Source organism: Schistocerca cancellata, chromosome 2 (genome assembly GCF_023864275.1).
Source record: "Schistocerca cancellata isolate TAMUIC-IGC-003103 chromosome 2, iqSchCanc2.1, whole genome shotgun sequence".
Lineage (NCBI taxonomy): Eukaryota > Metazoa > Arthropoda > Insecta > Orthoptera > Acrididae > Schistocerca > Schistocerca cancellata.
The window spans coordinates 464,227,910-464,241,609 of record NC_064627.1 but is presented as its reverse complement, the minus strand read 5'-3'; the positions used below and the strand labels follow the sequence as shown (position 1 = coordinate 464,241,609).

The following is a 13,700-nucleotide window of genomic DNA, read 5'->3' as shown; positions in this document are numbered from 1 at the left end:
CTTTTTTCTGTTTGGTGCACCATCTATTTTCATCTTTTTGATTATTTGTGGGCAACAGTTTTGAACTAAGCTTGTTAGTATGTTCATGAATAAGTTAAAAGCATTATCGTTGTTATTACAATTATATACTCTGTGCCACTCAACTTCTGAATATTTTTGCCTTAACTTTGTAATGCTGTCAGGGTATAATAATCTGATTTTCTTAGTGTGTTCAGGTTGCTGAGTAGGATAGTTTTCACAGTTGACCATTAGCCATAGGCTGTCATGGTCAGATAGAACTGGATTTATCACTCCGTACTGACACTCGTCTTTTGTCAAATTGGAGATTATGTTATCTGGGCAGGCATCTAATCTGGTTGCCTTGTTATTCATACAGTACAAGTTGTTAGACCTTAACATGTTTTGAAAGTAGTAATGAAGGAGTACAGACAATGCAAGGTGACCACAGGATGGGACAACAGCCATCTAGTCCATATGACCATAGTAATTGTACAGATTCATCCATGAATTTGGTTTGAAAGTGGAGCACTGTAAGGCGGCAGATCTCTTTTGTGTTGATAGTGCAACAGCATCTATTGTAAGACACAAGCTATTGTGTTGGCTTCCATTGTCTATAAATGATCAGTGGTCAGGTATATGAACACCATCACCATGCTGAGATAGTTTTGGATGAGTCATACTTAATGTGTCACACACTAATGGCTGCTTTTGTATTAGTTGTTACCACGGTGATCTCAATTTGGCATCCTGCATTGTTTATCACCATACGGAACAAACACACAACGTTTGCTGGGTTGGGGCACCAATGGATTCAGCATATGATCTGGATTCCAATTTACTGAGATAGAGCTTAACAGTAACTGCTACAGTAACATTCTCAGCCACATGCACTGAATAATGTGCAATCCATCTTTGAAGATGACAGGTAAAATCACCGGCCTGTGTCTTCACCTCACATTACCCATTAAATATGTCTGTAAGATGGCTCTCCAACAACTACTTTTGATGAATGCATACAAACAACTTGGAGGGGATTTCACAGGAATATATCTCAGTATTCTTTGATTCTATTCCACTACATTTAAAGCCTGATTGCTGCACAAGGGAAATACACACCACAATGAAATCTTTAAGTTATAGATCATGTGAAGGCTCAGAATAATATTAGCAGAAGTGTTTTTTTTTTTTTTTTTTTTTTTTTTTTTTTTTTTTTTTTTTTTTTTTTTTTTTTTTTTTTTTTTTTTTTTTTTTTTAATTACACATCCCACCTACAGCGGAACACAATCTTCTTCATGTGTAAATGCAGTGCACTTCTTCCTCCTTAGAGTTATATGAGCCTATGGCCTAGATTAATAATGATTAGACATGATTAGTAATGTGCAGGCCCATGTTGAAATGTCATTGGTCTCCTGGGTTATTTTCTAAATATCATGCCGTAATTATGATAGTTGTCTGTGATGATTTCACATACAAGAAATCTACTTTATATCATTAACAGCCTCCTGACAAAATGGAAGAAGATAAGCACTAAAGGATCAGGGCACCCACTTGCTTTCAGGGTGGAAGAGATGGCAGAATCAGTATTGATCAATAGCACAGATGTGCAGAAAAAATGAGTCCATTAAAGAAAGTAGTGTGAGGATGAGCTCTTCACTGGCAAAAGATTCAGTATTACTGTCCCAATTGGAGACTAAGAGAAAAAGGATGAAAAAGAAATGAAAAGAAAACATTAAACATTCAGAGGTCAGAATATAACATGAAGGCCAGAAAATCATAAAGGGAAATGCAAAGGCTGGAACTAGGTGGATCAGGAGTCAATGAAGTGAAATGGAAAGAAGAGTTACGGGAGAATATGGATTAAACTGTAGGTTTGGGAGAGAAGAAAGATTCAGTTAGCTCTGCAATAAATTTCAGCTAGTAATAGAGAATACACCATTCATAAATTGCAAAAAGAGAACATACACTTTGAAAAAGCCAGGAGATGCAATAAAATACCCAATGGACTCCATCATGGTGAGATACAGGATATGTAATTAGATACTGGATCATAAGGTATACTCAGGAGGATTTATAATCTCAGATAATAATTTAGTAATGATGAAGATTAGGCTGAAGTTTGGATGTACTGAGGAATAATGTTTGTTCAAAGTTATGTGATTTGCTTTAAGAGGGGTCAAGACACTAGAGAAGCAATTACAAAGTTATGCTTGATAATGGAAGCTAGAATTAAGAAAGATCAAAACGTTTTTGTAGGTTTTGCATTCTAAAATAAGCATTCAACAAGGTAAAGTGGCGCAGCATGTTGAAAATCCTCACAAACTAGATATATATTACAGGGATAGATGAATACATAAATCGTGCAAAAGAGTCAAAAGGGGAAAGGGTGACCAAGGGAGAGAGCTCAGATTAAAAACGTGCATAAGACAGAGATGTCTTCTCTACCGATTCAACTCTATACAAAGAAGCAATGAAGGCAACAAAAGAAAAGTATCAGAAGTGAGGTTAAAATACAGCGTAAAGGATATTAACAATCATATGTACTGATGACATTGCTGTCCCCTCAGAAAGCGAGAAAAATTTACAGGACTTCATGAACAAAATGAACAGTCTACTGGGAATACAACATGCTCTAAAATTAAACCAAAGAAGGACGAAAACATTGAGAAGCAGCAGAAATTAAATTAATGACAATTTTAACATCAGCATAATGGACCAGACAACAGACAATGCAAAGGAACTCTGCTACCTCGGAAAAGCTTTCACCTTAATTAAAAAATGAAGTTCTAAGAATGTACTACTGGAGCACATAATTGTATGGAAGTGATTACTGTGGGAAAACTGTAATGGTAGAGAACAAAGCATTCATAAGTGGTGTTACCACAAAATAAAGAAATAGTAAGTTCAACAGAGGATCAGAGAAGAAGAGATTATGTGGAAAACACTAACAAGAATTAGAAACAGGATGACAGAAAGAGTTTTGAGATGTCAGGGAATAGCTTCCACAGGACAAAAGTTGTTGGGGGAAACAGATATTACAATATGTGCAACAAAGAACTGGGGGCATTGGGTGCAAGCTCTGTTCTGAGTTGAAGAGAGTCACACAAAAGAGGAAATCATGGGTGGGTGCATCAATCTGGAAAACTGATGGAAAATAGGCTGCAGATATAGCTGTAGACAGAGGCATGTCCCAAAATCACAATTAGTAACCAAGAAAGAGTAGCATAAGTCAACCCAAGAAAAAATATATATTTGTCCACATCTCTCCATGATGATGTATGCAGAAATAATTCATGGAGATTGTAAACAGAAGACACTAGTGAAGCTATTAGTACCATAAATTTTTGTAGATGACGGTAGCCTCTCAGACAATGAGCCAGGAAAAATTGATGATACTGTAAAAATGATAACAATATAAGATGAGCTATGGACAAAGGGGGGATCAATGCTGGAAGAAAAAAGAACTGAAGTGAAAGCAAGCTGTGTGCATGGGTAAAGGAAATGTTAATGAGAAATAAAATGCAAAAGTCACAAAAACACAGAATAAAATTGAGAAGAAAAGTGGAAGAGCATTCCTGAAAATGACACATTGACCCTCAAAGTAGATATATTTCTTTGGAGAAAGAAAATATATTTAAAATATTGACATTTTAACATGTTAACTGCCATAACCAAAAAGAGAAACTAGTTGCAGAAGCCATGCTAGCTAGTTCACATGGGCCATCTTAATACCCTATTAGTCATTTGTAGTCTGTCTACATCATCAACATTTAAAAAAATCAATTTTTGAAAGGAAAATGAGACCTTTAAGTTATTTCATAGTTGGCATGTGGAGTAAAAACATGCAGGGGCAGTACACATCTTGAGCATTTTCTAATGCCACCTTCAAACTTCCCATTACATAATCTTCTCAGTCATTTCTTAGCTATGTGAACCATGCAAACCCCTTAAAAAGTTACTGGTCTATTTGTCATAATTCTGCCAAACTACATACCCAGTTATGTCTCATACTAATTTGATTGTTCTGCTGTCTTTCCAAGTAATTACCAGGATGTATATCAAGTAGTAATACATCTGGCACATTCCTACCAGTTATCTTGATTCAAGAAAAACTTGTCACTGCACAAATAATAAAAGCAGCTACACAGACAAATGAGGAGGAAAAAATAGCATGAACTCTACTAGCGTGAAATCTCAGTGTAATATCCATGAGGATATCTAGTTAAGTTACAATGTAAAAAATGATAATTAAAGGGAACATGTGATTAGATACATAGTATGAAAAGTATAAAAAAGACCATTTCTAAACAGATTAAGACCAGTACTAGTCTGAACCATGCCATGAGTACCCTCAAAAGATTCACCAACATTAGGAAAGGATATTACAATTCTGACATAACATGGTTTCACAACTCAAAAAAGTATTTTGTGTTCAGTTCAACCTGCCCCTTATTATTGCTGTCAACATCACTGTTAGATTCAAAAGAATAAATATCACTGCTTGTTAGATTCAAAAGAACAAATAACATTACTAGCAAACAAGGAGCATCCAGGATGGAATAACAATATGGCAAGGATAGCCGTTATTTGCCACATAGAGAAGACAATGAGTTGTGACAGGCACAACAAAAAAGTAAGCTAGATATATTCAGCTATCAGACTAAGTCCTTCAATTCCTCCTCTATGAACAGTACAGCCAGTTATTACTATTGCTTTCAAGCCAATAACGTATTTGAGCAATGATTCTTACCTGACCTGAAAGTCCAGTTTTTGTCGTTTTAAAGTCAATAACAGTGATCAGTGCCTCTGCATCAGGTGGCAAGTCTGGGTCTGGATTGCGGGTTGTCAAGAACAACTGGAATCTATCATCAAAATCCACAAGCTTAGCTCCTAGCTGGACTGCTTTCCTGTCACCACCTGACAAGACAAAAGTAATGTTAAAATATATGAAATAATCGTAATTTATGAAAATCAAATGCAAAACACAACATCTACCAAACAGACCAAGTTCTCAGATTGTGTTAAAGGCACAAACAGGGGAAGGTAGATGGTCTGAAAGTAAGCAATAACACAGATTACGTTATTTATGTTTTGGTCATCACTCAAGATCCAGGCTGATCAACACACACAAAAAAAAAGAAGGACATTGTCCTTCCTGCCTGACTGCAAGACTATTAACACAAACTGAACTTCCAATCACTTACTGCTATGTTTAATTAACAATTATTTTATTTTTATTTATTTATCAGGTCCCAAGGAGAATGGGAGTCTAAGCTACTTGTTTATGGAATGAGTGGTACACAGTTTACATAATGATGATGGAGAATTTATAAACAAAATTATTAAAGAAATAATATAATATGAAAAATATTGTGACACAGTATATGAATGGATAACACATTACACAGACATGTGCTGACCTACTGTGAAGAGATCATGTCCAGAACACTGATAACCTTGGCACTGAACACCCACAAGCTCCTTTCTTCATGTCCAGATCATAAGCAGCTTAGAAATCTTTCAACTTATATTTGAATACTTCGGGTTTATCATTCAATTTTTTACACTTCTGCTGGAAGCCTATTAATAATGGTACATGTAATAACTGCCTAAAGGCATCTGTTATTACATGTAACAGATATAATCAGAGATGAAATGCGAGATTCTTGATTTCAGCAATGACACCAACTTCATCATCTCTTTTGTGTCACTGGACGTGAAAACCACCCAAGACTTCACATATTATTTACCTTATATTTGCATTTTTGTAAGTCCTCCTCATCTGACGGCATTAACATACCATCTACAAACAATTTCTATTGAGTAATTTACTAGTTCTGAGTTTCTATAAAATCTATATAGTGTAAGTAGAATGTTATTTATCTAAATATTGTTTATATTTCCTCTAACTGCCAATGTACTGAGAATAGTCTTTCACATTATTTTAATCTATAGTTACTTTTACTAGTACTAATTGATGTTACAATGTCAACATTGGGAAAGATGTATCTGTATAATTTGTGCCAACAACTGGAAAATAATTTTGTAAAAACAATTCCACATCAAGTAGATTTGGGGTCCCCACTCGCCCTGCTCAGATTTTATCCAAATTTTCTGTGCTGCATTGATAAGCTATTAAGGGAAGCTATACAGATTTCTAGCTCACAGATCTTCATACTTTGTGATGAGGTATCCCACAAGTGAAGGGCAACCAAATGTTGTAGTGACTTTTCAAAAATTTTGTTGTAGCTTCAACTGCTATATCACAGTGAACTGTTGTGGTAAAGCAGCAAAACATGACAAAGAGGTTGAACAACTTACACATCTTGCACATTTTACATCACTTGATTCATTATACTTCCTCCAGCCACATTAAGAAGCTTCAAACTTCATTGTGTCAAAATGTACCCAAAGTTTACATAGCTTGATCTTTTCACAGGATTAGTTTACGAAGCTCCCTTTATGTGACCCTGTGTCTATTGAGACTGTTTATAGCACAGTCCAGTTTGAACACTTTCAGGTTTATAGTTTTTGAGACTTATGGGATTGCTGAAGATGGCCAGAAATATTTATCATAAAAATAAGTTAGTCCACAAGTGTCAAAATCACCATTTGAAAGAACATTCTTTTCTCTACAAAATATCATATTTCCATGATTGCACTTTTCCCTGAAGGCCTACAACCATACAGAAAAGTTTTGCATGGAAATGACTATTTTGAAAAATCATCTTTTATGCTTACACTATTAGTATGTAAACAGTAGTAAATGCATGCACAAATTCAGTATGCCTTAAGTGAAAACAACTTCAGTATGCCTTAGTTTCACAAACTCTTGTGAATGCAGCAAGTGAAAATGAACTACTAAGCTGTACTTTTGGTAATTTTGGTGATTCAAGTTACCATTTGTTAATATTTAATTTCAGAAAAACACTGCAAAACGTTGTAGAGCTTTCTCCTAAATGAAAGGAACTGTTAAATGTTTTTTACCTATGGTAAGATGATGTATCTACAATTGCTCTTCACCATCACGCCATTTTGATGAGAAAATTTGAATTTCTCAAAGATCATACTTTAGTTCAGGGTCGGCCACGAATTTGGCTCACTACCCATACTCTGGTATGAGTGCCAAAGTGCTCAGCCTATCTTCACACTTCTCCTACTGCCATGGCACAATGTCTGAATGTGAGGAGGAAGGAGAAGAGGGGCAAACTGTGGACATGCTTCACTGAAATGGCAGTGCAGTCACACTGCATGCAACTTGGTTTTATACTTCACATTTCCAAACAACATAGATCACAACCAACACAAATTTTCAGTGTTATTTATCTTTGATACAGGGTAGAAACTGTGTCAGCACACAGGCAGACACAGAAGATATAACAGATTTTAGCACTCAGGTTGCAAATAATTGTGACTTATTTAGTTTTGTAATTGAAAAAAGGTTCTTCACACAGGTATGTTGCTTGAAATATTGTATCACTTTTGCAAACTTATTATGGAGATGTGGAAATCCTTCCTGGGGAAAACAATGTAGACATCCTGGACAGTTTTAGCACACAAGGATTTGTCTTGAAAATGGAAATTACATTACAGATCAATCAACTATATCTGCATATGCACAGGGGCACTTTTGACTGAAACAGCAAATTGTCTCGAATACAGCTCAAAAACAAATTGAAGATTGGCAGTTTCCTCAATACATTTAGAAAACTATCCTTGTAATTCTTTCAAGGCCACAATAAATTCTTCAAACCTCACACTTTACTTACTGTCACTGAGCTTAGGGAACTGGAATGTGTTTGTCAGAATTTGTCACTACTATGATGTGAGTGCAGGCTTTCTTGGCAAATTTCATACATGAAGTCTTCACGGGTAGTCAGCCAAGTAGCGTCATCATCTTGTAGCAACGTTTCGATGCAATGTGTCTCCATCATCTTCGCCTGAAGATGAAGGAGACGCATTCCATCGAAACGTTGCTACAAGACGATGATGCTACTCAGCTGACAACCCATGAAGACTTCATACAAAAATATGTTGTTTCTCACCTTGCAATGTCATACTGTGTGCAGAGTGCAGTGAAATCCACTTAAAATGCAAGGTTCAAAATCCATTCCAGATATTCTAACTTTCACTCCTGCTCTTCTTTTTCTTTCACAAATTCAACAATAGTGGGTTTTAAATGGAAAAATCATTAAAGGCATGCCCATTGACATAACCCAAAGTTCTTTATAGTAATATATAACTTCTCCATACATTTTTCTCAGTTCCATCGAAAACTGTTGCAACTGACAGTGGAATAAGGCATGCAATTTTAGAAAATTTACTATTCATACCACCAATTTCTTCATGTGCCCAATAGCCGAAAATTTGGCACAAAGTGCTTCTTGATGTACATAACAATAAATAATCATTTTAATTTTTTGCTCTCTTGTCAATTAAATCTTTAAATTCAATAATGTAGAAAAAAACAGATTGCTACTTACTGCAAAGATGACAGTATGTTGCAGACAGGCACAATTAAAAGACACTTACACACACACTTTTGGCCAGGGCCTTCATCAGAAAAAGAAAGATAAACACACACCATTCATTCACACACACATGATCGCCAACTCCGGCAGTGTGGACCAGAATGGAAGCAGTAACCTGAAGGGAGCAGGGAAGGGGAAAGGACAGTGTGCATGCATGGGGAGAGAGAGGCGGGTGGTTGTGGGACATGGAGGTGGGGAAAACGGAGCAAAAGAGGAAAGGAGGAGGCAAAAGATGGGATGGAACATTGGCAGAGGATGGCACACAAAGCAGGTGGGAGAGAAGAAAAGGGAGGACGTAATAGCACAAAGAGTGTGGAAACTGTTGGGTAGAGGGTATTTGGACAGTGTGTTAGCATATGTAGAGGCTGGGATAATTACAGGAGGAGAATGTGTCAAATGAGTAATTCCCATCTATGCAGTTCAGAAGAGATGGTGATGGAGGGGAGGATACAGATGGATCGGTCAGCAAAGGAGCCACTGAAATCAAGAAAGTTATGTTCAGCTGCATGTTATGCCTCAGGAAGGCCTACTTTGCTCTTGGGCACAGTTTGGCGGTGGCCGTTCATCCTGGTGGGGAGCTGGTAGGTAGTCATACCAATATAAAAACCTGTGTGATGACTGCAGCAGAGATAGCATATGACATGGCTGCATTCACAAGTTGCCCAGCCTCTGGTGAGATAGGATAAGCCTGTGATAGGACTGTACTAGGAAGTGCTATGTGGATGGACTGGACAGATCTTGCATCCAGGTCTTCCACAGGGATATGGAGAGTGGCATAGGGATGGATTAGGATGTTGTAGAAGGTGGGTGGGCAATGGAACTCCACTTTATGAAGGATGGGAGGGATCTTGGGTAGGATGTCCTTCATTTCAGGGCATGAAGATAGGTAATCAAAAGCCTGGCCTGGCGGAGGATACGGTTCACTTGTTTCGGTCTGGGGTGGAAATGGGTGACAAAAGGGGTACTGCTTTGTGGCTGGTTCTTGAGGTGGTGGGAGGATTTGGGATGTGAGGGGAAATGGCATGGGAGATCTGTTTGCAGGCTAGGTCTGGGGCATAGTGCCTGTTTGTGAAGGATCACAGTTGAATGGTGGTATGAACTGGGAAACCCGGAGTTCAATATTGGCATTAGGTTGGCTGTAGTTGGAATGACTGACAGGAAAGAAGTGTTTACATTGCAGGGATCGGGAGAAAGAGAGTAGGTCTTTGACAAATCCAGCGTGGTTAAAATTTTGTTGTATGGCTCAGGGTGAGTCCTAGTACATCCCTATCCCACTCCCAATCCCAACTCCTTGCCACAAGAATCATATCCCTGTGGAAGACCCAGGTGCAAGACCTGCCCCATCAACTCAACAGTTCCTATTACAGTTCTGTCACAGGCATATCCTATCCCATCAGAGGCTGGGCCACCTGTGAAAACAGCCATGTCATATATCAGCTCTGCTGCAATCACTCCACAGCTTTTTATATAGGTATGACTACCAACCAGCTGTCCACCAGAATGAGCAGTTGCCCTCAAACTGTGGCCAAGAGCAAAGTAGACCTACCTGTGGCACAACATGCAGCTGAACGTAACACACTTGATTTCAAAGGCTGCTTCACTACCCGATCCATCTGGATCCTCACCACCACCGCCAGCTTTTCTGAACTGTGCAGATGGGAGTTATCCCCACAACACACTCTTCTCCATTAATTTTTTATCCTGGCCTCACCTATGGTAACATACTATCCCCACACCTTCCACCCAACGGCTTTCACCCCTCTGTCCTATCACCTTCTCTTCATTCTTGTCTCCCACTCTCCTTGTGTGCTGCCCTCTGTCAATGCACCCTCCCATCTTTGCCCATTCCTCTCCTTTTTTTGTTCCATTCTCCCCACCTCCCTGCTCCTCAAACTCCTGGTGCTGCACCTGTTGGCAGTCTAGTATCTGCACACTCCACCAGACACTGCTCCACCGAGCGAGGTGGCACAGTGGTTAGATACTGGACTCGCATTCGGGAGGACGACGGTTCAATCCCGCGTCCGGCCATCCTGATTTAGGTTTTCCGTGATTTCCCTAAATCGCTCCAGGCAAATGCCGGGATGGTTCCTTTCAAAGGGCACGGCCGACTTCCTTCCCCGTCATTCCCTAATCTGATGAGACCGATGACCTCGCTGTCTGGTCTCCTTCCCCAAAACAACCCAACCCAGACACTGCTCCTCTCTTCCCCCCACGAATACACACTATCCCTTCCCCTTCCCCTTCCCCATGCCCTCTGGATTGCTGCTTCCATTCCATATGATAGTTGCATTCTGATCCGAGCTGCCAGTCATGTGTGCATGAGGTGTGCTTGCTTGTATGAATGAATAGAGTGTGTTTCTCTTTCTTTTCCTGACAAAGACTGTAGCCGAAATCTTATGTGTAAGTGTAATTGTGCCTGTCTGCAAGTTACCATGTCACCTTTATGGTATGTAGCAATTATCTTTTCCTATAGTGTTGATATTCCAACCTGCAGCTCCCACTGCCTGAAATCTTGTCATTTCATAGTTTCATAATGATCACCAATGTGCCAGATTATGAAATCTATCCTATCTCACAGCACACAGGTTTCCATGTGTGTTACTTCTGTCAGTTTTTAGGCAGTGGGATTTCTCGGTCACAACTGACATAACTGTCGTACAATATATACGTGAACTGAGAGACATGGTAAAGAGTAAATGGATTATAGGTGTCCACATGGTTGTTTGTTTTCTAGATGAACTTCAAGCTGAACATGACAAAAAGTCTATATTACGAGCCTTTTGTTATTGCTGACATCACATTCATATGCATATGTGACTTGCATTTATGAGTTGTAATGTCACGTTTGGCCAATTAGTATGTAAGAGTTGAATAAATAAAAAGTACAAAATTGTAAAAATATATACCAAAAGCTGATGTTAATTGTCTTGAAGTACCCATCAAGCAAGTTGGACTTAATGAAAAACTATGTCTATCATGTACGTAAGTTCTTATTTCAGACTCAGATTCAATGGTAACCCAACATTTCATATTAAATTAGACAATTTTTCATGAAGGAGATGGGGAGACCCCAAACCGAATTTTGTTGGTTAAAACTCTGTAGAGGTTTGTATATACATCTTATCCTGTAACTCTGTTTGTTCATTAAGTATGATGTATTCGGGAGGACGACAGTTCAATCCCGCGTCCGGCCATCCTGATTTAGGTTTTCCGTGATTTCCCTAAATCACTCCAGGCAAATGCCGGGATGGTTCCTCTGAAAGGGCACGGCCGACTTCCTTCCCCATCCTTCCCTAATCCGATGAGACCGATGACCTTGCTGTCTGGTCTCCTTCCTCACAAACAACAACATTAAGTATGTTGTCAGGATGTTTCATCAGATGAGTGTATATCTTAATTTATTTTAGAACATTTAGTAATCTACCTTTTTCAGCTTTATGAAGAACGGTGGTGTTTTTATCAATATCAGTAGCAAAATGCTTGTTTTATCTTAAATGAGTACCAAATACTGAGGGATTGGCTTCATTCTCATTAACACGTTCTAGATCTTGTTTTGAAGTCTCTCCGTATTTGCCAACATAGAATTTATCATATTCACTACATATTATTTAGTATACTCTGGAAATGTTTTATACTTGGCTGTTACCTTTGTTGTGTATAATACCATGGTCTTACATTTTCCTCTGTCCTGAAGCTAATATCCATCCTAGTTTTTCAAACCAAGTGACTTTTTTTATTGTAAATGGTAAGGTTATAAACTTATCTTTTTCTACATGCCTGCTCTTTTTTTAATGTGATCTGGTTTCTATTCTTAGTTTGTTCTTTCCATTTTTAGTGTATAGGTTCATAACTAGTTTTGGGTCATAGCCATTATCAGATTCTATATTTGATAGTGTATGTAATTCAACGTCAACATTTGTCTCCTTTAAAGGGTATTTGATAGGTGGTCTAAAGTGATCAACGACAAAGTTAAAAAGTGCTGCAAGAAGAAACCAGTGCTATGAAGTTTAAAATCAGAGATTCAGAAATATAGATAACTCACTGCGAACAAGGGGAAGTGAAAACTCTGAGTTAAGTTTTGCGTATAAACTTGCAATCTGTTAGGCCTAAAATAACTGCTACTACACGAGAATAAAGTTCTTATCATAAGTGATAGTCAAGGCAGAAACTGTTGGAATATATTACAAGACAAATTAGGTAATAATTTCAATGCATGAAGTATTGTAAAACCTGGTGCTCCAATCTAGGAAGTTGTAAAAAAACATGGACAAATCAACTGATAACTTCTCAGTGAACAATACATTAATTGTTATTGCTGACTCAAATGACATTGAAAGACCTCTGCAAGAATTACAGAGGAAAGTGATGGATTCTCTGGACAGCATACTGAAGCTCACACACAAAATGAATGTAATAATTCATCCAGTACTTCTTAGACATGACACCCAAGGCCTGAATGGAAAAATCAAGTCTGTGAATTGAGTCATGTCAGATAAAATCAATACTGTTACAAATGTACATAGTAAGAGACAATCTGTGAATTTTGAAATTGAACAACTGGAAAGCTCAAGGACTTCATCTAAATAAATGAGGAAAGATTCATATTTGCAATAGGCTCACCCCTTTCATACACATGGTAAAAATAGAAAAACCCAGTACAGAAATAAAGCACACACATATGGACAAACAGGTAAAAAATGATTGTCTTGAAGTGAAAGTACCAAACAAGAAAAGATAGACAATTGTGGACCAGCATATAAACAGAAAAGAACAAAAAGAAAGAAATAGTAATACATTTACACAGTGTAATTGCAAAATAAGAAATACAGCACCAAAACAGCCATCAATGGATAAATGTCTGAAAAAGGACTGTTATAAAGTGCAAATTGGCAATGTCTCAAAGGAAGAGAGGCAGAATTCTGCATCCAGTGAACCAACAATCCGTAAGTCAAACACCAAGTAAACCATCCCTGGAAAGTAATTTTTTTCCTGAGAGATACTAGTGAAAAAAGTGAGGTAAGTGGTCAAGCAAGAAACCATATATACTTCTCCATCAGAATATCCAATCGCTGTCCAATAAGCTTAATGAAATAGAAATAATGTTAAATGATCTGAATGATATTCCTGTCCTATGCTTTACCGAACACTGGTTTAAACAAGCTATGTTAGAGC

General features: G+C 37.9%; 1 protein-coding gene across 1 annotated transcript in view; it reads right to left on the bottom strand.

Annotated features, from left to right (window-relative positions):
- LOC126161972 (cytoplasmic dynein 2 heavy chain 1) overlaps positions 1-13,700 on the bottom strand; it is a 778,966-nt gene that overhangs the window by 124,173 nt on the left and 641,093 nt on the right. The window contains 1 exon segment of the mRNA XM_049918163.1: positions 4,748-4,914. Coding sequence (XP_049774120.1) covers positions 4,748-4,914 — 167 coding nt within the window.